The sequence below is a fragment of the Citrus sinensis genome, chromosome 6 (genome assembly GCF_022201045.2).
Source record: "Citrus sinensis cultivar Valencia sweet orange chromosome 6, DVS_A1.0, whole genome shotgun sequence".
In the NCBI taxonomy this organism is placed as follows: domain Eukaryota; kingdom Viridiplantae; phylum Streptophyta; class Magnoliopsida; order Sapindales; family Rutaceae; genus Citrus; species Citrus sinensis.
Genome location: NC_068561.1, coordinates 25,253,044 through 25,277,935, shown reverse-complemented (window position 1 = coordinate 25,277,935; position 24,892 = coordinate 25,253,044). Strand labels below are relative to the sequence as shown.

The 24,892-nt window shown below is 35.7% G+C and overlaps 4 protein-coding genes across 8 annotated transcripts; 3 read left to right on the top strand and 1 right to left on the bottom strand.

The window, feature by feature from the left end:
• Window positions 1-337: 337 nt before the first annotated feature.
• LOC102628747 (protease Do-like 8, chloroplastic) lies at window positions 338-4,613 on the bottom strand. Of its 3 annotated transcripts, none has more exons than XM_052443140.1 (13): window positions 4,280-4,613; window positions 4,039-4,166; window positions 3,703-3,785; window positions 3,484-3,582; window positions 3,296-3,362; window positions 2,633-2,708; window positions 2,459-2,525; window positions 1,923-2,140; window positions 1,635-1,702; window positions 1,323-1,402; window positions 1,060-1,146; window positions 843-950; window positions 338-629 (listed from the first exon to the last, which is right to left on the bottom strand). In XM_052443140.1, exons 1-13 carry the CDS (start codon window positions 4,441-4,443, stop codon window positions 501-503), a joined length of 1,374 nt encoding a protein of 457 aa, XP_052299100.1. In that variant the 5' UTR covers window positions 4,444-4,613; the 3' UTR covers window positions 338-500. The 3 variants fall into 3 exon arrangements, with proteins under 3 accessions (XP_052299100.1, XP_052299099.1, XP_052299101.1); XM_052443139.1 differs by having other exon boundaries at window positions 4,039-4,169; window positions 4,280-4,612; XM_052443141.1 differs by having other exon boundaries at window positions 4,050-4,169; window positions 4,280-4,294.
• A 188-nt stretch (window positions 4,614-4,801) lies between these two features.
• Window positions 4,802-8,507, top strand: LOC102628256 (uncharacterized). Of its 2 annotated transcripts, none has more exons than XM_006482501.4 (6): window positions 4,802-4,966; window positions 5,351-5,782; window positions 6,176-6,489; window positions 6,585-6,641; window positions 7,250-7,689; window positions 7,973-8,507. In XM_006482501.4, the coding sequence occupies exons 2-6, from the start codon at window positions 5,376-5,378 to the stop codon at window positions 8,246-8,248; spliced, it is 1,494 nt and encodes a 497-aa protein (XP_006482564.1). In that variant the 5' UTR covers window positions 4,802-4,966; window positions 5,351-5,375; the 3' UTR covers window positions 8,249-8,507. The 2 variants fall into 2 exon arrangements, with proteins under 2 accessions (XP_006482564.1, XP_006482565.1); XM_006482502.4 differs by having other exon boundaries at window positions 5,327-5,782.
• A 4,334-nt stretch (window positions 8,508-12,841) lies between these two features.
• Window positions 12,842-15,219, top strand: LOC102627961 (protein FEZ). The gene is made up of 3 exons (XM_006482500.4): window positions 12,842-13,486; window positions 13,884-14,185; window positions 14,287-15,219. The coding sequence occupies exons 1-3, from the start codon at window positions 13,306-13,308 to the stop codon at window positions 14,998-15,000; spliced, it is 1,197 nt and encodes a 398-aa protein (XP_006482563.1). The 5' UTR covers window positions 12,842-13,305; the 3' UTR covers window positions 15,001-15,219.
• Window positions 15,220-15,703: 484 nt separating this feature from the next.
• On the top strand, window positions 15,704-17,984 carry LOC102627467 (F-box/kelch-repeat protein At3g23880-like). 2 transcript variants are annotated; one of them, XM_006482499.4, is made up of 3 exons: window positions 15,704-15,905; window positions 16,565-16,692; window positions 16,780-17,984. In XM_006482499.4, exons 2-3 carry the CDS (start codon window positions 16,592-16,594, stop codon window positions 17,768-17,770), a joined length of 1,092 nt encoding a protein of 363 aa, XP_006482562.1. In that variant the 5' UTR covers window positions 15,704-15,905; window positions 16,565-16,591; the 3' UTR covers window positions 17,771-17,984. The 2 variants fall into 2 exon arrangements, with proteins under 2 accessions (XP_006482562.1, XP_006482561.1); XM_006482498.4 differs by having other exon boundaries at window positions 16,565-17,984.
• The last annotated feature ends 6,908 nt before the right edge of the window (window positions 17,985-24,892 follow it).

Sequence of the window (24,892 nt, the reverse complement as noted above, 5' to 3'; positions counted from 1 at the left end):
ATATTTTGACTGAATCGTGCTTTCTGGTAATTTCCTGGTCGAGGTCACCACATATTATTCTGGTTGAGGTCACCACATATTATCCTGGTCGAGGTGATCTGCTCAACCATTTGCTCGCTTTTACTTTGGAGGAGAGCATGATAATGTATGAGCAAACGCCTTTATCTTGGTCACCCTATTTCATTCCCTAAACAATATGCATTTCCATTTCATTTAAAGGGGGTTTACAAAATTAAAAGAGTCATTATTAGGATCATGATTCGTCTATATCATGCAAGAAATTGCAAATCAAATTTTCTATTGAAAAAAATCTAATTGTAACCATGTTGAACTGCCATTCTTTGGAACAAAACTGCCTTGAATCGATGCATTTTCACAAAAACAACAATTACATGCACAATTATTCATCACTCGAAATCCACTTAAGCATAGTTCTTTCCTTCTCTTACAATATGGAAAACTGTAACAAATTTAAATACAACGTCGGGTGATGGATGTGATCATGCATTCTTTTCCTCCAAAGTTATGGGCAGTTCCAAGTGTTCATTTCCTCTCTGGATCTTCAGCATCACTCTGTCCCCCACATTGTAATCATCCAATACTTTTTCTAACTCTGCTTTGCTTTTGACCTGATGGAAAGATGCATAAAATTAATTAAAATATGTTTATGCTTCCGTATCTTGCTCCAAGATTAACTGGATTATTACAGATGCAGTTCATTCCGCTTATGTTCTTCACTAGCAATCATTCTAGGATGATTTGAGGCACGTAAGATTATCTTGATTTGGTTCTGCACAGATAAGATAAATTCGAGAGGGGATTGATAAGCAGAAGAAACTCACGGGTTTGTTGTTAACTGCCACGATGATGTCCCCAAGTATAATATTCCCAGCAAAACCCCTGGTGGTGGGAAGTATCCCAGCTTTGGCTGCCAGACTATTTCCAGGGACCTACAGCAACATAGGGGATATATATTACAAATGTAGATATTCTAAAAGCAGCAAATTAAACACTATATGTACAAAGTTCGAACGGTCATTTTCAACTGCATTACAATACCTGTAAAACAAGAGCTCCATTTCGAACATTAAGTTGACTTGCTACCAGGTCAGGAGCAATATCCACATTCAAACCAGCTCGAACCACCTGAAATGGATGACACATGAGATACGAACTAGAGAAAGACTTGCATATAACAAAAAATCTAGAACATAAAGACAGAATCTAATAGGAGAATAAATTGCAAAAGGAGTTTTAATTATCCATATATTACAATAAAACCAAGTATCCAACCGGCATAACAAAGTGGCAAGTGAACATACCTTGCCATACTGGATCAACTGAGGTACAATCTTGAGTACAGTTGATGACGGTATGGCAAAACCTACACCTGCCGATGTCCCTGCCATACCAAGAATCCAGTGAACCATTTATTATGTTGGTACAAAGGTGGACTTACTCATACCAACAATTCGTTTAGTCAGTCACTTAAATAACATGAACATGTTAATGACATAATAATTGCAAACAGTTGAATGTTGAAATTGGCTAGCAAAATTTACTAAGGTAAATATCCTTTACCATAACATATTCTTTATCTTTGTTTCTATAACACTAAATGGAAAGAGAATTACCTGTTTGAGTAATGATCGCAGTATTAATCCCTATTAAATTTCCTTTAGAATCGAGCAAAGGTCCTCCACTGCAATTTCAGAACAAGCAGCAGATGATGCATCAATTACTATGAATCTATGTATATCTATTTTTTCTAAGTAATACAAACATCTTTTCATTCTGGCCAAGATTTCAAGAATGAATGACAGGAGAGATTAGGGTGCGAAGAACGGTCCTTAATGACGAGAGAAGAAGAGGACAAAATAACTTCAAGTAAGAATTTTCATTACAACGAATCTTACACTAACCTGTTCCCAGGATTGATTGCTGCATCTGTTTGAATTCCACCGCCAATTGTCACTCCAGCTTGACTAAAAATATCTCGATTCAATCCACTAATAACCCCAACTGTGAGGGTGTGGTCAAAACCAAAAGGATTCCCAATTGCTAGACACTGCTGTCCAACTTTTAGAAAAGATGACTGTCCCACATTAATTGGCTTCAACAGATCTTCAGAGGCTTCAATCTAGCATGTCATATACAGATCAAACCCTTTTTACAATTACCTCGTGGTTAACTCCTGCGCTAAAATTAAGCATCGACAAGACCACAAAAGCAGTTATGGATTGGATCTCTATTTTCATCTTGTACCATAAATTTTCTGTTTGTCAAAGTCCCAGAGAGAGAACCATAATATCAAATAATCAGTCATCATGACAGCAGAAACTATGGAATATTTTGGCTTACCCAACACTAGGCAAACGAACAGGGGTTGATTGACACAGTATTGCAATTTTTTTTTTGTGGGGGGGGGGGGGGGGGGGGGGGAGGAGGGACAATGTACCTTCAAGACAGCAAGGTCCTTAGCTCGGTCAGCACCAACCAACTTACCCTCGAAATTCTTTTGCACCCTTTAAAAGACTATACGAAATGAGAGGAATGGCAGCAGCAGCTTAAGCTGTAACACTAAATACTGTAGTTAATTACCACTCTAGGCTAAAGGCACTTCAAATCTCACCCGTCTGAAGCTAAAATATTAACTCGTGCAACAACCTGCCCCTCAGCTGGCTTTCTCGAAAGGGCACTACCTATCACTGGAAAACACTTGCAACTTCACAGCCCATTCAATAACCCCAAAAAAAAAAAAAAAAGTAACTGACATACCACCAAAAATATTTGGCATCCAAACTGTAATCCATAAGATATTCAAAAGCCAGTCTTTAAGAATGAGTTTCTACTTGAAAGCAGGCTTTAAACATTGAGCTTAATATGAGCTGAAAGGTGTACAAGGCTTCTTGTGAACAATGAATGATGAATAACAAAGTTTAACAGCATGTGGAAAGAACAAGGTTTCTTGTGAACAATGAATGACAAATAATAAAGTTTAACAGCATATGGAAAGAACAATCGAAAAGGAAAACTAAGCATATTCCAGAATGAGGAACTATTGATAAATGAAGGTTGATAGCATTCTGCAGTAAGCTGATGAATGGTAAACATGACATTGTGATTACGTACTCATCATGGACGCTCTTCTGTAACTTAATAACAATAAGCAGCAATGTTGTACAATTGAATAGAGCATTCTTTTACTTCAGATAACATCTACATTGTTGGAACTCCTAATGCATAATCTTTTATATCATCATCTTATTCTTTGCAATCTTTCATTAGCCCTTACCGTGAAAGTTTGTCACAATGTGTCCCTTTCCATCCCAGACTACTCCTGAACCATTTCCTTCAGGAATCTGCCCAAATATGGACTACAAGCATTAGAAGATGCCAACATGATGAAAGAACCAAATGCTAAGTTCTTGTTAAGGTGAAGGAAAAAACCATGCAATAAATGATATTAAAGCCGTAAAATACCTCAACTAAACCAGTTACGTTAAGTGTAGGGCGCAATGTTACATCAAAAATGTTAACAACAGAATAAGTATTCTTCTCAAAGAGTTGGGCAATTCTTTCCTGCCAATGAGACACAAATTAATTAGCATGCCCTAAACATAGGTAAAAAATATAATTGAAACTAATAGAAGAGCTACTCAACTACTCATCTAAGAACACATTAGCTAATAATTGACAAACCTCATTAGGGAGGAGTTGGCCCGATGGGAAAACCGAAGGAGTTACTTCTTCAAGTGTCATGGATGGATCCCCTAATGCTTGGGCTGTAATTTCAATAGTTTTACCATGATTCGAATCAAATCTCAAACAAGTACAAAGATATGCAATAAATATAAAACCGAGAACTTCAATAATGAATGAATTTTTAGTGATGAGCGTGCTGAATGATATTATTAGGGCGCCAACCTCTTCAAAGACATCATTGTTAGCAAGCACACTCGGATCATACGTTTAAACGCCATAAATAAATTATCTGAAAACTAGTTAAAGCAAAAAACAAAGCTGAATTGTGCGGACCTGATAAGTACCTTGAAGGACAATAACTCAAGTACATGAAAAAACTAGACACCAACGTCCGCCGGGTCGTGAAAGGATCAACCTTTTTGCTTATTACTTCACACAAGTCCTCAACACAGGTCCTATCACTTCTAAAATTATCAAAATTATAAGGTATCAAAACTCTTGAAACCAATGACTATGATTTCTTTAATAGTAAAAGAAAGAATGAAAATGCAATGCTGAGAGTGAAAAAGGGAACCTTTGGCCGCAAGTGGAGGAGGGTTGGGAAGGAAAATCCATGTCGTTTGAGTGCTCATTTGAACAAACTGGTCGAGACTGACCCAAGAGGAAGCGCTTCTGGAAGCTGTTGATGATTCCTGCAGGTACTTGCAGAGACCAAGAACTGCATGCTATGATTTGCATTTTGGTACCTTATGGCTGATAATGATAAATAAATGGCCTAGATAGTTGAATGAAATTGATAAAATAACAGAATCTGCAGAAGTTGAAGCAGCAAAGCAAAAGCTAAAGCAAAGCGGATAAGGCGTTAACTGTGGCCTTTGCTGCGGATGCTCGTGTAGGTGGATTATTTTGTTATTTCCGTATCTTCCAGGGACTAGTTGTATAATTCCCCACACTCGCTCAAGGGCTAGTGGGCTATCACGGTTGAAACTTGAAACTTCTGATTTACGAAATAACCACATCCAACAGAGGTCAAATGTCGGTAACAGAATGAGGGTATAAATGTAAAACTGCATCAAGAACAGGTACATATAAAATCGAATCGTTTTTAATTCTCAATTCCCTCACGGCTCACCGGTTCGTTTCTGGTCAAAATCAAAGCTCTCCGCTTTCTCCAAATTCTACTCTGACGTCAAAATTTCTCGAGGGAGAAGTGATATACTCCATTTTGCGGTTTTGCGATCTTGCGATTTCTAACTTCAAGGTGGCTTCTTTTTCAGTCTCACTTTTTTTTTTTCTTGTTTGTTCTTTTGTTTGCTGCTTTTGTAAAGATTCTGGTAAATGTGGGGGCTTTGCCGCAAAATTTGTCAACTTTTGTTGAATAATTGGACTTTTTTTAAATTTGCTTTATTTATTTATTATTTACTCATAAATTTTCAAGTTCAAATTATTGTCTTATATGGTTTATGGTCTAGCGTTTTCTTTAAGTTCTGAATTTATTTTTACATGTAGTTATGGAGATTGCTTATTTGGGAATTTGATTGGACTTGTTTGTTGGCTTTTTTTATTTATTTCGATTTATAAATTTGTAATGGTGATTTGGATTGAATGGCTTATCTTTTAGTGTACTTGAAACTATTGCTTGAAGGAATCAACTGATTCTGGATGTAAGTATGGGCCCCGAATTAGTAGAGATGGAGGCGAAATCAAATACCCTGATGGAGATTTCTCCTGCTAAGCAGAATAATGGAAGTGTTCCTGAATCTCCATTGAGTAAGCTTATGCATTGTGGGAATAATTTTGATGACAACCCGACTCACGATGAAGTGTTATCTGATGGTAGAGCTAATTTAAGGAGTGGAATTGAGGATGATGTAACTGAGTGTACAAAATCTGGAGACCATGTGCTGGTTGAAGCCGAGTGCCAGGACACGACAGAGAATTCGAGTTCTTTCAGTGGCACCATTTCAGGGACCGAGAACTCCTCAACTTTGAGTGATATTGAAGTTGAGTCACCATTTTGTGGGGGCAATGTGTTTGCATCGATGGTTGATGGATACAGCAGGGCACTGCCTATGAGGTAATTTTTATTCAATTAGTTCAGGTGTATTACGTGTGTGTTGTGTTGTCTTTGGGATCAGCTATGATATATATATGAATCAAGATCATGTCTTTCATACAACACTTGGCCATAAGATTTTTTTTTTTTTTGGGGGGGGGGGGGGGGGGGGGGAGGGATAAAAATGAAGTGGTATTGGCTCTCTGGTGTAACAGTGCTTCTTGGACCACTTTTCTTGGCTTCATCAGCTACATTGCTTTTAAAGTCTGGCAAGCTATCCATGTTGTGCTGTTTTTTCCATGAATTGTCATGGCATCTAAAAGATGCTGTGAAACATGGGTGTATGTTATTGCTTGGTACGGCTTTGAATACTTCCATGACCAATGTATTTATTTGTCTGTTTTCTTTTCTCAGAAAGAAGAAGTTGACAGAGCATTGGCGGAGGTTTATACGTCCTATTATGTGGCGGTGTAAATGGATAGAACTCCAGATTAAGGAAATGAAGTCTCAGGCACTGAAATATGATACAAAACTTGCACAGTATGATCAGAGAAAGGAGGTTGAATTGGAAAACTCTATGTTAGAGGGTTTCGATGAAAGTTCACAGTCATTCTCTAGTCACAATATTCGAGGAAATCAAGTCATGAAGAGGAAGAAGAGAAAACGAGTTGAAGAAAAAACTGATGTCGCATCCTACATGTCACAACATAACCTGTTCTCCTATTATGGTATGAACTATGAAGTTCACAATTCTTGCTTTCTGCTGGGCTTATTTATCTGTTTCAAGTCTAATAGGTATCTTCTTCTCGTGTTTCTCTTCCAGAGTATAAGAGGTCCATTGCTAATTGTGCTCTCTTGGAAAATGATTATGGTAACAGAGGTAAGAAGCAAGAATTTTGCCTTGATCCTCAATTTTGGTGAGTTATATAGCTTGCAAAGATCATGAATGTTATTGATATTGTAGTTAGCATGTGGTCGCGGGTTTATCTTTTCAGTAACATTTTAATTGAGTGTAATCAACAGTTTAATACTATTTACATACTTTGGAATGTTGATATATTACTTTATTCTGTTATTTGCATCTATCCCGCAAAATAGATTTACTGCTTTCCAAAATATTGGAAGATATTTGTTAACAGAGATTGGTGGATTTCTTACAAGTTTTTGGTGTGTATTTTAGTTGCAGTATAAAAATTTTTCACTGCATCTAATTTTGTGGTGTTAAGATGACAATATTTTGGGCCCATGGAAGGAACTGATGAAATTTCTTGACATGAATATCATGAATAGCTCTCTCAAAACAGGCGTTGTTTGTGTTGTAAATTTCAATAATTGAAATGAATAGAAAAAGTCCAACTGTTTTTCAAAAGTGTGCTGGAAAATTGCAAGTGAATATGCTTTCAAGAGAAGTAATCCCTTACCTAGAGATATGTTGTTCAAAAATTTCTGCATCAGTACATGAATTTCCCACTTTGGTGAACTCTGCAGATAATAAAACAGTCAATGGCACTGATGGGTTGGAGTTCAATGATGTATGGCTATCTCTTGAATTCGGAGATTGTGGCAATTCTTTGGAGCAAATGCTTTCAAAGATTGAAGTGGCACAATCACAAGTTCGCAAATTGAAAGATCGAATTGACAAGGTGCTGACTGAAAATCCAGGAAAGTACACTTCCATTAATAGATTGAGCCTGCTCATGCCATGTAATGGATCAACTAGTTCTGACCAAAACATGGCCTCTCCTTCTGAAAATGGAGATGGAATGCCAGATAGATCTCAATGTATTTCCCCGCCTCACATATCTGAGGGTAATATGGGAAATCTTTTTATGCCTGAAAATGCAGTTTCAAGTCATGGAGACGTAATTCCTCTTCCTGACATATTGGAAAGCACTGGTCACTATCAAGTTGGGGATTTGTGTGAAACCGTAAGTTTTCAACTCCTGACTATGCATTATACCTGGTAATGCTTATAATTATGATTATGATTATGATTATGTGAGCATTTCTTACCTGTCAAAGAAGGTTGTTGAAACTGTAGATGAGATATCAGTTATATCATTGCCGTTTTTATTTTTGCAGTAACAAATATGGACTTTTCCCCTGATCACGTCTTAACAATATTATACTGGCTTAATAGCAAAACGCTAGTTGCATAATCCTATTTTCCATATGTGTAATTATGGAACTGATCATTCTTTATGCATACAGAACAAGGAAGCGATCCCGATAGATATTGAGCCTTCTGATGAAGAATTGCAAAATTTTGAAAGAGTTATAAGTCAGTTCACTTCGAGGCATCATGAATCGCTAGAAAAGCTGAATACCAGTCCTCCAGCTGTGACTCCAGAATCTGCCTTGCCCTCAAAAATGCCCAAGCTGCAGGGTCAACCTTCTACTTCTAAGTCAAATCTGCATAATAATAGGAGGAAGTGGGGGAGGCAAAAATCACTTTTAAGTAAGCGGAATCGCAAATCCTCAGGTTAACCAAACTTGGAAGTTATATCACCTATGCTCGGAGATGAAGTATTCAAGACAAGTTGTCAAGTGGCTTGGATTATAAATGTAAATGCTGCTTATTCTATTGTATATACGCTTTGGCTTTCATACAGAGTCTTATGATTATAGATGTATACCCTCCAAGGAAATTTTGTTGATCTTTTTTAGAAATGTGAATACTCGGTTTGGGTGCTGCCATGCTGCCGATTGACTGAAGCTAGTTGCAATATTAGTGTTCAAATTTAGATGGGAGAATCTTCTATTCTTTTCAAAATTTTGTCTGTGCATATGTGGATCAATTTGAAGGCTTGCTTAATTTTATACGGGTAATATTCTGTACGTGAATTACTAGAATGAAGTATGCCGTGTCAACTCAAAACAGATGGTTGGACTCAGATTGATACAAAATCCTTATTCCAGTTAAGTCATTAAAGTCATTGGAGTTAATCTTGGGTCCAACATCAATAGAAAGTGGAAACCAAACAAAGAAGTATGAATGGGTGTGAACAAGAAAACTTAGTTAGGCCAAGATGATGTTTCCATTGTTGTCTTGAAGTGGTTTTTCTTTATCTGCCACTTGAATAATATTTTATTTTCATGCAATGATGCAAAGATTTTATGTAAACAGGAGTCTATGCATAAACAAAACTGTTGTGTGTGTAATTCTGCTCATATTATCACGCTGATGAATAATGATATCTCGATATGCTGTCTCCAAAATCCCATCAATCTTTATTTTTCCCCCCAAAATTTAATTGGTTATTTTGGCAATCAACTTCTCCCCACCCAACCAACCATTTTACAGTAGCTGGCTAGTCGATATGGGGTCCCTATTAAACTAGACTATCCAAATAATTTATATTGATTAAGAGTTTTGATAGATGAAATGTGATTATTGTATCTTAATTGCTTTCTTTATTTTCTTTAACTCTTTGCTTCGAGGGCTTAAATACTTCTCAGGAATCTTAAACTTCACAATCAAAGTGATATTATATGTTTAATTCCAATAATCTGGCAGCTGAATACAGTTCTTTTTCTTTTTTATTGATTTGCACCCTTCTCTCATCCTCAACCACAAAAAAAAAAAAAAAACTTTTCTGAATAACTCGAGAAAAGAAGTTTTTTTTTTTCGATAAAATAAATAGCAAAATTATTGGAATTTAGGATGAAAAACTTGCCATGATTGATGCATAAAGAGTTTTTATTTGATTGAGATGGCTACATGGAACTCTTTAGTAGCCTTACACGGCTTAAGCTTCGAGATAAGGTCTGAATAGTGAGCTAAAATGTAGCATATGTCGTGTGTAAACTAAGGATTATAAAATTCATAAGATATTCCAGGAAATAGAGTTGCTTTCAAAGAGATTAACCTCAAGTTTCGCTAACTAACCTGGACAATGTATGATTAGGTTAAGATTATATTAAATTATAATGTAATGAATATTCCAAATCTATAGTTATATATCAATTCCAAGTTGATGATGTGATTATATTATTTATGAAGTTGCTATTATTGACCTCTAGATTGATAATAAGAATTGTCCCTTTCCCTTTTCTCAATCAAGTCCAAGATCAGCTGCAAGTATCATGCTTGCATCTATGAATCTGCTTTGTTGACTCAAGAGTAAGTTCTTCTTAATAACAAGTGCTTTTAAGTATATTGGCAATAGTGCTGTTAGATAAGTGGGGATATGTGTTCGCGTTTGAACTTATGGGTTGATTTTACTTACTGTGGTAGATTTTTGCCATTAATATACTGTTTCAAAATTCTGGAGAAAAAGTCTAATGTCGATGTAACAAAGATCGTAAGATTTTGGTAAAATTCCATTGTTTAGACCTTCAAATATATATTTTTTAATTTTTTTAATTCAGTAATTTTAATAATATCTTCTGTTGTTATTCATTTTCGTTTAGTTATCATTTTAAAATGCTGTTTGCTTCGTATATTTCGTATTGATTTATTTGTAGTTTTCCATCGTGTACTTATAATTCAGGCTTGCCTATTTTTGTATTCTTCATATAATGGAGACTTTCACGGCGTCACTACCAAAAAAGTGACTAGGAGAAAAAAATCAACCATAGAGGTGCCTGGAAACAAGGAAATGGAGGAAAAATTTTCACTTCAAGACAACTTAAATATTTTTCAAGCAAATATTGGGTCTTTGGTCGAATGGTGGACCGCTTGCTTTCACATTTATGAGAGTAGCGGTTTGAATCTTTTTAAACTTAAATTCTTCCTCAATTAAGTATGGTTGAGTGAAGTTAATTTATTATCTTTCTACTTTATAAAATACGAGTGGAGCAGAATTATTTATTTGGATAAGTGCTTTATAAATCTTAATATAATATAAAGTTGTAGTCCCAGTTAGATATAATATACACCAGTTATTTGGTTGTATAATCCGTATATATATAAAAAAAAAAATCTTTCAGGCTATATATCATTTTCAATATGCAGTCCACAGAGTTAATGCTTTTAAAATTCATTGGTATGACAATAAAATAAACCCAAATGTTAGCTATTACTCCTCATATGTTAATATGAAAACAATGCATAGTGGACAATGTCCAAGCAATTTACACAGAACTTAAAGCTTTATAAAATAATTCCTGATAGCTTAAGAATATTATTTAAAAATTAGTGTGGCCTCTTAGAACTGTATAGAATTTGGTTTCAATGACTTTCATGTAGATTTTCTACATTGGGAACATGATTACGTGCTTAGAGGTTAATGTTCACACATAAAGAGAATAGGAAGCCTTGGTTAGAAGAATTTGACCCATCATCCCACTTGAAAGAACAGATGGAAAGGATTTTAAACGAGGGCAGAATTTCTGGGAATTTCACTTCAGTTTGGACTAACCCATTTGACCATGCATTTATTGAAGTGTCATTGCATATTGCTATCCATCTAGCAGACATGGTGAGCGAACTCAAGCTATGAACAAAGTTACTCAAGCTTTTGGCATACAAACTTTACGAATTTTTTTCCATTTTTAAGCAGTTCCTATAACTGGAAACCTAACATATATATTTTGCTGATATTATGCAAGGAAATTATGAATCATGATGTCAGATGAAATGGCATCACTGGTCAACGAAAAACTCTTAGTAGTTGAGCTGCTCATCTCTTACAGTTTGGTCACCTGTTCAGTTTTCGCCTTGTGCCATATTTTAAAGCATATTTAGCCCACAACTGACTGTTTGCCTAACATGCATTGATCATCTTCTACCATACATGCTTAACTCATTAGTCTCAAGTGCTTTCTAGATGAATGAGAAGATATAATACAGAATATAAAATATCTAATCCAAATTTTAGTTTTCTTTTTTCATTTTTCCTTATACTGCATAAACAAACACGTGCACATACACAACAGAAAATTCAATGATCAGTCACATGAAGACAGTAAAACATAGGGTGTTCTAGAGTTAATCACAAGCCCTCTTGCTTAGCTTCGGATAGCTGAAAAAATATACGCAATTTTTTTTTTCTCAATTTCAGTGAAAACGTCCTGCTGCTTGTACTTGTATATATATTCCTTCTTTAGTCCAGATTTTGTTAAAATGAGAATACCAATTTAATATACTAATATATTAAAAAACATAGTCTCTAATATATTGAAATTTAATTTTCTTTTTTAATATTTTACTGAAATCCTTACTTTAATAAAGTCAACATATTCTCATCAGAAAAGCGAACACCCTTATTTTTTTTCATGCAGACATACTTTTAAATCATGAAATTTATTAGAGTTAAATTTTAATGCTATTGAACTGCATGACTTTATAGTATATTAAAAATAAACTATATTAAGTCACATAACTTAATAATGTGTCAATATTAAAAAAATAAGAACCCTTGCACTTGAAAATATATATATAGAGAGAGAGAGCTTTGCAATGTTTTTGCTTTCATCCTTTTTTGACAATTCTTTTTCTTCTGTAATTTCTGTATTTTCTTTACATGACACATTAAATAAATTAGAAAAAGGTCATTATGTAGAAGCACTCTAAAAGCCAAACACAACAAAGAAGTAGGGGTGGGTAGATTCCAGCTGCCTTAGAAAAGAGAATCAGAAAGTGCCCTTTGAAGGGTCAAATGGTTATTTCTTGTGCTTTAAAGGGTATGGGGTCCCCTTTGATATATTATTAGAGTTAATTAATTTCTGGATCAGAATTATATATCCAATCTAGAGGTCACGTGTGTTCATATGTGACAACGAGAATCAGGATAGAAACTATAATGAGAATGGAACAGAAATGGCTTTTTCTGATCCAAGGACATACCAAAAATGTCCAAATTGATGTTTATCTTAATAGGAGCCTGAGGGGAATTTTCCACAGTATCTGATTGATTGACTATAAATTTCAACCTTTTGTATTGGGATTTGGTCCAGCAACATTATGTAATGTGGCTTATAAAAAAAAACAATGCAATCAAGCATTCTTTTAAACATGGAAATTAATAAAATATGACATGGAAGATTTCTTTGTCATTTTGTATTTGATTATCATTATTATTATTATTATTATTATTTTATTTTAACACATAAGGGAGAGGTTTCCTTGACAGAGTGTGAAACATTTTGGGTTTGAAAGTTATTTTGTGGTCTTATTTAGATCCTCAAATTGGATTTAAACAATGCTCATTTGGGGTTCAGAAATGGAAGCGAGCTCCATTTAAAACTCTCATTTCTAACTTAGGTTCATTCATCCCTTGCTAACTTAGCTTAAACTTCTTATTCGTACAGTGTCATCTTGATATTTGCATAAACACACAATCTCTCCATTAGAGCCACACCCTGAAAGGGCGGCCGAAGCTTCGGAGGCAGACCCCTTCTCAGGAAGCATATAATGGCTTTGAAATAAGTGAACTGTACTTTTGAACTATTTCTTGATGTTCAAGGATATTGCTTCACAGCTAGAGCTCTTCTGGAAGAAAACCTGCTTCCAAGTTTCAGTTCATTCAAGTTCATCTTTCACCTCCAGCTCTCTCTAAATTTAGGAGTTCAAAAAGGGTTTAGAGAAGAGGAAGAGAAAAATGGATGACAAGAATGAAATTGACAAGATTGATGATGTGATGTTGCCTGGGTTCCGGTTCCATCCGACGGATGAGGAGCTTGTTGGATTTTACCTCAAGAGAAAGATTCAGCATAGACCTCTGCCCATAGAGCTCATTAAGCAAGTTGATATATACAAATATGATCCCTGGGATCTTCCAAGTAAGACTGCATATCTTTGCTGCATGACTTTCACAGTTTGCTTGGTCCATTTGCTTTTACTGAATATTAATTGTATGCAATAATTGTCAAGGTGTTCACACTAGAACTTTTAGCAGACTCATTTTTCATAAACAAACGCACAATGTTTGCAAAAGCTTAACATCATTATTATTGTCTAAACATTCTTCTGCTTTGATTTGTCTACACATATATGCTTTCGCCTTTGCTTAATCTTATGTCTCCAATACTCAACTAGAACTTTGAGCATAAGCTTAAAACTTGCAGTCCTTTGTTAAAACTAATTTCGACAACTCTTTCTGGCATGCTTACAATAATTGCTTCTAGTACTAAACTTGGTTGTTAATAGCTCATTTTTGGTTTTTTTTTGTACTAGAAGAGCTTGCGACAGCAGGAGAGAAAGAGTGGTACTTCTACTGTCCAAGGGACCGCAAATACAGAAACAGTGCAAGGCCAAACCGAGTAACAGGAGCTGGGTTTTGGAAGGCAACTGGTACTGATAGGCCTATTTACTCCTCTGATGGTACCAAGTGTATTGGTTTGAAGAAGTCTTTAGTTTTCTACAGAGGCAGAGCTGCTAAGGGGATGAAAACCGACTGGATGATGCACGAGTTTCGCCTTCCTTCTCTCACGTACTCAGCACCACAGAAGAAGCTCTTAGACAAAACCATTCCTCCAAATGTAATAACAGTAGTCCTAGTTGTATTTTTTTTTTCCCAACTTGCTATTTTCATTTTGGATTCATATCTTTCTGACATCAAAGGTTTTTCATTTTTAAACAGGATGCATGGGCAATATGTAGGATATTCAAGAAAACAAACTCCATGGCACAGAGAGCTCTGTCTCATTCTTGGATTTCCCCATTTCCGGAAACTGCAGCTTCTGATATACTGAACCAAGGTGCACGCTGTACTCAATTCAGCTCAGAAAATGTTTCTTGCACAACTGAAATTGGTTCAGTCATCCAACTATGTGGAAACAATGACTTACAGCAAGCCTCTACTACTAGTTTCTCAGCTTTCGACATCCCTACGTATAAGCCTCTCTATCCTCCCTTATACAAACCATCTCTACCTCCTGCTTCCACCGGAGACCTTAGAAACAACTTTATGTTTTTGCCACCTGAATTCTCAGGACCAAACGAGTGTACAAACGATGCTCCTTCCATGCTTCCGAACACCGCCATTTTTGAAAACATAATCAAAGGCTCCGAGAACAATATAGAAGTTGAAGGTCAACAGCAGCAATCAAGGGGATTCTCAATCAGTGTGCCCCAAGATATGCAAGGCAATATCACAATGGAAGAAGATGAGACAGCAGGCTCAAGAAAGAACCCAAATGATAACAACAACTGGGGAACTATCCGATCAGTCGGATTTCCTTTCAGCTTGCCGTTGAATATGCCTGATGCTTGGAAGTCTAATTTGCCATGGGATTCACCGCCTTGTACTAGTGAAATGTCTACTACATATTCCACAAACAATTGCTACACTTGATGTTATTTGCATACAGAACAAGTTGCTGCCTTATTGTATGCGTAATTGGTTGATTACATTGAAGCTAGTAGCAGAAATATGTCTGGTTCTGTTTGCAATGCTATTGTACATATTTCATCTATTTCAATTATACCCTAAAGCTAATTATTTCCAGTATTTGTTAGTTTCTCTCTGCTGCTACTTCTTCATCCTCTCATCTTTGTCCCTTTATTAGTTCAACTTGGTGCCAAGAAACTGTAATGTTGTATTTAATTTGAACATAACAAGAAAAACTTAGAATTCTTATACCTTACAAGCTTTTAAAATCAACTTTAACTTACATAGTAATGATTTAGTGGACGATATTGACATTTTATGTGAGCGAGTGTAATGATATCTAATTAATTTACTCAATATCAACAGCGTTCATCAGATGATATAAAATGGTACCATAACAAGTCATCTCAGTACTAAGTGTGCTAAGTTGCTCATTAAATAATTTATGTGATCTTATATGAATTACTACAGCCTAACAAGTAACAACTCCAATGTACATGCAAAGTTCAACGGTCAAAATTTCTTGATTGTCATGAATGTATCTTGGACTACCGGAGTCGTACATGGTTCCATAACTTGGGAATAATACACAATGACAGAAATGCCATTCATATTAATAAAATTACAAAACTACCGTCCGCTAGGTATTTTATCCCGTTGGCAGCGGGCTTTCTCTCTCTTTGCTCGTCAGTCTCATTGTTCTACTTCTACACACCCTCTCTCTCTCTCTCTCTCTCTCTCTCTCTCTCTGTGTCTCTGGGATGTCTGAACCCTCGGATCCAACTGAATTGCAGATGAATTTAGCTTCCAAGTTCTGGGTTTCATCCATTTTCGTTTAAGAACACATCAAACTAGCTCTGATCTTTCAGGTAATTGTGATCCAAAAATAATAACTTTACTGTTTGGAATTAGAGTTTAGTCTATTTAATACTTGAATTTTTGTGGGATATTTTTATGCTTTGATCACTTGATTTTGAGAAAATAGAAGATTTTGGAACTGGCAAAATGTTAAATGTAATTAAGCTTGCTTTATGCCCTTGTGTAGATCCACTATTTCACTGAGCTATTGGGTTTCCATATATTATGAAAAGACAGCACAGTCAGTAATTGTTTAAAATCACTTATCTGCTTCATAATTTTTGAACTCCATAGAGGAAACCAACAGTTGAAAGTAACCGCGAAGCTGAAGCCTGAAGACCAAGTTAAATTTTGAAACCAAAAACAATTAAGAGCTTTTTAATTTATTTTCAGCTGACAAGCTTCATGACGTGTCAACTTGAAAGGAGAAAAAATTAATAAATTTCTGGCTAAAACACAGATAATAATAATCCTAGGGTGCATGGAGCTTAGGACCATTATCAGCATTGTTTATTTTTCTGTTATGTCAATTCTTTAATAATATAACATGGATATATTGTAAGGATGAAATGCACACGTGTCTGCTTCATTTTCAATGAATGGCATTATGTTATCAAGCGTATATTTGATGAAAGGTATACCGTGTTGACTTGTAATCTTCTTGAATCAGATATATTCGAAGAAAAGGCAGAAATTGATGGCGAGGTTCAGTGATCTACCTGAAGAATTAGTGGTTGAGATTCTGGCATATCTGCCTGCGGACTCACTGATGCGATTTAAATGTGTTCAGAAATCTTGGTATTCTCTTATTGCGAAACCCAAATTCGTCATTAAGCAACTCTGCAACCAGATATATAACAAGAGTGGTCTACTTCTCAAGTGCAGGCTCTTCAATGATTGTGGTAATGAAGAAAGCATTTTGTCCTTCCTCTCTTTTGATAAAAATACAGAAATGCTACATGGTGAGGATCATATTTATGCTGTTGATGAGGTTATCCATTTTCCTTTTTACAAGGATAGGCTGCTTTATCCATTCTTTGGTCATTGCCACGGCATTGTATGTATCTCTTTGCGTTATGTAAAAGTCATTTTATGTAACCCAGCCACGAGGGAATTCAGGGAACTCCCTGTATCCTGTTTCCATCCTTCCCCAGGCTCGGAAGAAGTGGTGTGTTTGCCGCTTGGTTTTGGCTTTGGTTATGATCCTAAGACCAATGATTACAAAGTTGTCCGGATCCTGTACTTTATAGATAATCCGGGTTGTGAGTCTCCTATCAAGGTTGAGATGTACACATTGAGTACAGATTCCTGGAGAAAAGTCAACATTAACCTTTTTGCAGCTGGGATCTGTTTCCTTCAGAGGCTTGAATCTCTATACTTCAATAGAGCTTTTCATTGGATGGCATGGGGTGATTTTCATGAGAGTGACAGTTTCATCCTTTCGTTTGACATCAGGGATGAGACCTTCAAAAAGATAGCAGGACCAAGTTCTTCCCTTAATGCACGTAAAGATTCTCGGGAGCTTATTGTGTTGAATGAATCTCTTGCATTTGTTTTGCATGATACCTCCGCTGTTCAAAGTTCAATGGAGATATGGATCATGGACGAAGTTGGTGTTAAAGCAAAATGGAAAAAACTATTAACTATTGAAGGCAATTCCAGACTTCAAAAGCCATTAGTATTTTGGAAAAGTGATGAGCTTGTCATGGAAGATAAGACTGGAAAGTTTTGCCGCTACAACCTTCGTACAGGGGAAATTAAAGATCTTCCTGTTCGCAGGCGTCTTAGAAAATATTCTGCTGTAAATTACTTGAGCAGCCTGGTTTCAGTCCGAGCAGGAAATAAGCTTGACTTAGGGAATCACAGTTTGACTTAGGAACCTATGCCTACAAAGTTTCAGCTGAATATTCAGTTATTTTCATTACATTATAAGAAAGGTTATGTCAATAGATACTACTACTAGCCCTTTCTTATAATGTAATGAAAATAACTGTTGTAGTTTTAACAATCTCCTTATCTTCTTGGTTACCTAAATGTTTAATGTTTTCATGTTTAGTAGAGGAATCCAACTTCAGATGTTTGCCATTGAATTTTGGAAATCGTAAAAAATTATCATCCCCGTAGTTAGAGCCGACATTTTCGGCTATTTATCAAATTTTATATCACTCCTTGTTGGTATAAAATAACAGTTTAATGAAACTAACATTTTAGCCCACCACCATTATCTTTGATGATCATCAGCGCGGATGCATCAATGGAGCTTGTTATTGGTTGGCAGGGGGTGATTTAGATGCAAACGCCCATGATTTCATCCTTTTGTTTGACGTGAGTGATGAGGTCTTCCCGAAGAAATCAATGCCGTATCTAGACTATTCAAGGAGTTGTGAATACTATGGTGTTGAAGGACGCTTGCGTTTCTTTTGCGAGTCGACATTATGGATTAGGGTAATTTTTAGTGACCTCCCCTGAGGTTTACAGTATTGACACATAGAGAGAATGTATCCACGTAATTACAACCACCTCCCCTCCCGTTAGTATCCGGTTACTTATGCCATCAGTATATGAGGGTAAATATGTAAAATTACCCTTTAAAATTCAAAAGAAATCAAAAGTGCAGATTTGTGAGGATTGACGTCTGAGAAAATTGTAAGAGTTTACTCCATTAACCAGTGCTCTGCACTAACCAGTGGACAAAAGCAAATAAAAATTTTCACGAAATGAATATTACACTTAGCCTTCTCTTTCACGTAAACAACACCCAACAACATCTTCATCTTTATGTAGCTGTGAAGGAGAGCTTCATTTGCCTGAAGGATTTAGTGCGAAAAAGAGGTAACGAGATGAGTTCTGGTGGTGGCCCAAGTGTGCAACGAAGTGAGTACCGGCGACGAACGCCTTCAATCGCGACTGGAATTGGTGCAAAAAAGAGGTAATCCTCATTTATTACAATTTAAAGACCAGCTGAAGAAAACTCAAGCTGTTTCAAACCAAATGGAAGTTGAAGCAAAGAAGTTGAATTGAGAGTTAATAAATTGGAGGACAATTTAAGAACAGACAACATATCTAGAGAGGCCAAAGGATCAAGAGAGATGGCGCCTACAAGAACACAATGCAAGAGCTTGTGTTTGTAACTCAGTGAAGCTCTCTCTCTGACTTGAGGGGAAAAAAGAAACTCTTTTCTGAGTTTAGGTAATTAACCAGGGTTAGTTTTCAACCGTGGTTAAGAGTATTAACTGGGTTACAGATCTGACGGTCAGCATTGCTTTGATGAAAAGATTGAGAGAATCTTGACCGTTCAGCAGGGGGGCATCATGCATGTGTCCTTATCTCTCGTTTTGAAGTCTCTCTCATTCTCTCTCACTCTCCCTTTCCCTCTCTCTCTCTGATAAAGGTCTTACCAAAGAGATCGGTAATGGACTCTTTGAAAAACGACACTCGTTTTATTGAAAATTACGATGATGCCACGGTGTAGATAAGATTCTTTTGTTCGTACCTGCGCGTGTGAATTCAACTCACGGCCCCTGACGAAGACACCTCATGTGGGCATGTTTGATGCGAAAGATGTAAAAGCATACAAATTGTGAAAAGCGAGTGTGATATTTAAATACTCGCGGGTGTGGCTTTTGCGTTTCTTCTATAGCCTTCATAGCCTTCATTCTGCAGGTTCGCAAACTGAAATTACTTCCATGAAAAATGACAAAAGAATTTAAAGAAAATGGTATATTTGTACTAGGAGGCCTCAGATTTGACTTTTGGTCAAAATTAGTGGACCCACAAACAAGGTCTGTGAGTATTTATTAACTAGTGAGGATATGCTGCTTTAAGAGGGGAAATAATAGCGGGAAGGGTAATTTAGTAATTTCAACAGCCAACTAACAGTCAAACTAACCGGATACTAACGGGAGGGGAGGTGGTTGTAATTACATAGATACATTCTCTCTATGTGTCAATACGGTAAACCTCAGGGGAGGTCCCTAAAAATTACCCGATTAGGGTTATTTTTAGTGAGTCATTTGTCATACACGACAAGAGTTAAAAGGAATTTGGAAGAAACCATTAACTATTGGACCTAATTGAAAGTTAGAAAGGCCATTAGTATTTTGGAACTTAGATGAAGTAGCTACCATCTATCATGGGTAATTGATTAAATTTGTGCCTGTATAAGAAAAAAGTGCTATGTTCTTTTTGCCATACTTTTGTATGTTTTTCATTAATTACAAATTTAGCTGTTAAGCTGATTTTTTCTAAGCATGTGTTAATCCAATATAATATTGGATAGGACTCATACAATGTCTTAAACGTTTTTGAGATAATCCAAGTGCAAAAGAATCAGAATAAAACAATACACATGGCATGATTTATGAAAACGGATCATACCCAGTTGACTAGGGAAATCTGCTGAATGAGAAACAGACAGATATATATATATATATACATACTTACCTAGAAAATGATCATTAAGAACATACAATCGAACCCAAATGACATAATATAAGTGAACTTAAAAGGGCTAGTACCTGGCGAAGTGTATGAAGCAAAATGTATCATGGCTGGGCAATGTAGAATGCTGCTGAAGTAGATCATGATCACATCTACCTAACAAGGAGAAGTGAAAAAAGAATATATATTCTCAAATTCTATCTTAATCCTCTAAATTATGAGGAGAGTGAAAAATCGAATATATATCAAGCATTTGGTACAGCTTGGCTAATTTTGTTTATTTTCTATTGCATATACAGAAAAGAACTGAACCATCAAGGGAAGCTGAAAGTAAAAAGAAACACTTATCATCTGATCTCAACACAATTTGGACATAAAGATACGGCGTTATAAAAAGTCAATTACACGTCAGTGCCCCAAAACAAGCAACACACGACATGCCTGCAACAAACAATAAAGCCTCACCTCAAGAAAATAGCTTTTGGGTTTCCAGGGGAAAGAGGATTCTGATTTAGCAGACAAGATTAAGACCCAGCTTTGGCAAGAGCATCAGGATCAGAGACAGACAATATTTCAACTTCTCCAAGACCAAAGTTCCCCGTGCCAATTGCGCCCGGTACACCTCCATACTTCAAAAATTATCTCAATACCCTAAAATTTGTTTTTGCCAAAATTTTCATCGATACCATTTAAAGACTGATAGAAAATTACTAAGCTATCCTCATTTTAAAACATTTCAACTCAACGGACAGCTCCTCTCCCTTCTCTACTGAAGCAAACAAACACTCATCTGCTGCAATTCCCTCCATTATCAACAAACAAACAAACACTGCAATTCCCTCACCGGCATCACCTCTACCGAAAACAAACATTCATTTTCCATACATGGTAAATCAAACTTCAACACGAGCAAACTAAGCCTGAGAAGGGGAAGCTGCCACAACTAAGAAAGTGAAGCATAGTTCGTCACTACATAATCGCCGGAGAGAGTTGAACATTTACTGTAAAATTGTCAGAATGTAACTAGTTGAGACAAGTAATTCCATGTAATTAGTCTTCTTGTTAATATTCAAGGGAAAAAAACAAAAAGTTAGGGTTTTATATTGAAAAAATAGATTAATTAGTTGTGGGTCTCTCATAACATGTTTGAAAACAAATTTCTAGTTGTTTTGCTGCATGCAAATTGTGAAAAATTAATGGATTGTGCTGATTATAATTTTATTATGTAACACAAGATTTGGTCGTGTAAGGTTATGTAAGATTCAAGGTTGTGTATTACACGATCTTCATGTATTGCACGATTACACGACCTTCATGTATTGCATGTTTATACGACCTTCATGTATTATACAATTACACGATCTTCTTGTATTACACAATTACACGACCTTAAATTCCACATTTTGTTTTTTGTCAATAGAATCTACACATTACATTTAGTTTAATTAGGCTCACAATAAATTGGAATGGTGCATATACATTTACCTGGTGAAATGTCATTAGTTAGAGAGATTCTTAATTTCCAATTATAAGCCATGTTAAGTCATGATATGTCTAGTTATGAGTGGAAATATTTTATCATTACGAATGGTGTTCTTATGTGTATAACATTACATTAATTTCCTATAGTTGATATTTTTTTTTGTTAATTGATTTCATGGATTAATTATATGCAAGCATTCCTCATGTATGCTTGTATGCTTGGCCAGAGGAAGAAAGCACTTTGAAGATAAAAAAAAAAAACTTTTTAAATGGCTATAATATGTTTAATTACGACTTTAAAATTATACTAATTTTTCCATTAATCATTAGATTAATTTAGTTCTTTAAAGACTTAATTTGTGCTAAGAATTTATATTTGCTGCTAAGCAAAAAATGTCAATAAAAATTATTAAAAAAAAGAAGTGAAATTAAATTGGAATCTAAAAAAATTCTACATCATCATTGGTTTGAATTGTAACTGGTGACATAAGATCAGATGTCTTAAGTTTGAACTTCATTGTGATTTCGAATTCCGAAGTATCTATATCAATAACTTCAGCTATCTTCTCCACCAATTCGGCATATGTTGTCGATCGTGGTATCATTATCCCTTTAGCCTTTGAACCTTTGAACTTATACTCGTCATTTTACTCAATCCATTCACCATTGAAGATAATATGCACACGTACCAAAACCATATCTGATGATACAATAAAAATAATAATATTAAATTTCATATACAAGTAACTACACGACCTACATGACCTACACGACTATATTACTTACACGACTTACACGACTATATTACTTACACGACTTACACGACTATATTACTTACACGACTATATTACTTACACGACTTACACGACTATATTTTTTACATGACCTACACGACTATATTTCTTACATGACCTACATGACTATATTTCTTACGTGACCTACACGACTTACACGACTATATTACTTACACGACCTACATGACTAACTATATGACGTACACGGTATCAAAAGAATGCACGACTTGAAATATTTTCGCCATAAATAAGTTATATTGCTGAAAAAAATAATTAAACAACATACATCGCATATATTTCTATGTATAAGAAAAAATGGTGAAAATAAAACATTGTAATGTGAGGAAAATTTCTAAATTTTCCTAAAAATTAAAAAAATTTAAAACCCAACAACATTAACATACCTTATTGGGTTGTTTAATAAGCAATGCACCTTTAAAGAAAGAGTGGGTGTTAAAGAAATGAATACATAATTGTATTTGTGTAAGAAGTTATGAGAGATTTTGAGAGATTCTAAGAGATTTTGAAAGAATCGGCAGCAAAAATAGATTTTGGTGAAAGAAATGAGGAAAGAAATATGAAGACAATTCATTGAGTAAATTTGATGCATTCATTAAGGGTATTTCCGACTTTGCTCACATTTGTTAGGGTATCCATAAAAATAAAAAAAAGGAAGAAATATTTAAATAATTTTAAAACTATTAAAGGGTATTTAATTAAAAATCCCAAGTTCCCCTGAGGGACCTCAATCTCCCGAAATGGGAGCTTTAAATCCAAGGCCTAAGGCCCCATTTTTTTGGCCTCATCCATCTTGGACTTCAAGAAAGGCATAAAACGCTTTTGAGCCTGTCTAAAGTTTGCAGCCTGACCAACAGATATATTCTGCATTGCCTTCAACACCTCCTTTTCTGGAGCAAATTTGATGATACTATCACCAAATTTGCTCTGCAGTTTCCTCAAGCACTCTGCTTCCAATCCATCAAATTTCTCATTCACATATACCAATCCCTTCAATTTGTCGTCACTCAGCGTTGTAACTGGAGCCTCTTTCTTGTTGGCCTTCTTTGATCCCAGAATTTTGCGTCCGGAGCAGATTCCTTATCGAAACAATTGAATCCTGCAAATACTTATTGGCACTCTTGAGGTCAGATCATGATTCCCAGCTGTTGGCCAGCCTCCTTTCACTGCAAAGCCATCCTTCTTCAGAATCTCCTCAAGACATGCTCTGCATAATGAGGGCAAATTAGAGTGATAACTATAACCCTCAACTCTTGAATTCTTGAATTAACTTTTGTGTTGAGTTAGATCCGTGAGCTTCTATATGGTAGCAGCGAGTGGCTGCTTTCAAAACATGTAACGCCATATAATCATCTGGAGAATCGCTAGGAACACTGGTGACTGTCCCTCTACATTTATCTACTAGAATGGTCAACAACACCGGAAGAGCATATCTGTGTTGACTATTTATGATCTTGTTAACTTAAAAGGAAGACTTTAATGGAAGACCAATCAAATCATAAACAGTCAACTCAACCAACCATGTAGGCTTCTTAGGGAAATTCTGATAATCAAGATTGAGAGCCGCTCTCTTTGTGAGAATTAGCACATCACTTTCGACTCTTTACATAAAGATATTTTTCACATTATCAGCTAAGATTACGTCTAACAAACATCAATGCTATTGGATGTAGGATAATTTTAATTTTTATAACATGCCTGGGCAATATAGTACTTTCGCCCCAGAAATTCCGAGACCACCGTACGATCGAAACTTACGCAATCCTTTAGCTAAACTAGTCTCTGGAAAAATGACAACTAAATGAGTCGAGCTCAATGGACCATCATCTGGCGTGGGGAAATTGACAACTTAATTAATAGTTGCAATAGTAATATTGGCAACAAGCCAATAACAGATATTTCAACTATAAGTTATCAGGTTCGTTGCATTTCAATATATCATGTGCTCGGTCTAACTTTGCTGAAGAAGATGTGAGGACTTAAGGATGAGAGATAATGCAAATATGGAAGATTGCCATTTTGCTTCCTGAAAAAAAGGCCTTTACCACTTATTCTTGCAGTTTTATTATATATCATTACTTCAGTAGTAGTTTAAACAAAAACAAAACAAAAAAAAAAGCAATTGTCCTATGGTTGGGAAGATTCTTCTGTCCAAATTTTGACGTTAACATGGATTATGGAATTTTATAAAATTTGTGATGGTGTTTAATTTTTATAAAGATTGTCCACAAAAACGTCAGAAGAGAAAGTGGCAATAAAAGAAC

Excerpts from the sequence above, each read along its gene's own strand:
- LOC102628747 (XM_052443139.1), bottom strand. The coding sequence starts at position 4,443 with ATGCAAATCATAGCATGCAGTTCTTGGTCTCTGCAAGTACCTGCAGGA. Across the intron at positions 2,709-3,295 it reads CATTGTGACAAACTTTCACG|TGATAGGTAGTGCCCTTTCG; the intron begins GTAAGGGCTAAT and ends AGTGTTTTCCAG. Across the intron at positions 630-842 it reads TGGCAGTTAACAACAAACCC|GTCAAAAGCAAAGCAGAGTT; the intron begins GTGAGTTTCTTC and ends TCTTTCCATCAG.
- LOC102628256 (XM_006482501.4), top strand. The coding sequence starts at position 5,376 with ATGGGCCCCGAATTAGTAGAGATGGAGGCGAAATCAAATACCCTGATG. Across the intron at positions 6,642-7,249 it reads AAATGATTATGGTAACAGAG|ATAATAAAACAGTCAATGGC; the intron begins GTAAGAAGCAAG and ends TGAACTCTGCAG. Across the intron at positions 7,690-7,972 it reads TTGGGGATTTGTGTGAAACC|AACAAGGAAGCGATCCCGAT; the intron begins GTAAGTTTTCAA and ends TTATGCATACAG.
- LOC102627961 (XM_006482500.4), top strand. The coding sequence starts at position 13,306 with ATGGATGACAAGAATGAAATTGACAAGATTGATGATGTGATGTTGCCT. Across the intron at positions 13,487-13,883 it reads TGATCCCTGGGATCTTCCAA|AGCTTGCGACAGCAGGAGAG; the intron begins GTAAGACTGCAT and ends TTGTACTAGAAG. Across the intron at positions 14,186-14,286 it reads ACAAAACCATTCCTCCAAAT|GATGCATGGGCAATATGTAG; the intron begins GTAATAACAGTA and ends ATTTTTAAACAG.
- LOC102627467 (XM_006482498.4), top strand. The coding sequence starts at position 16,592 with ATGGCGAGGTTCAGTGATCTACCTGAAGAATTAGTGGTTGAGATTCTG.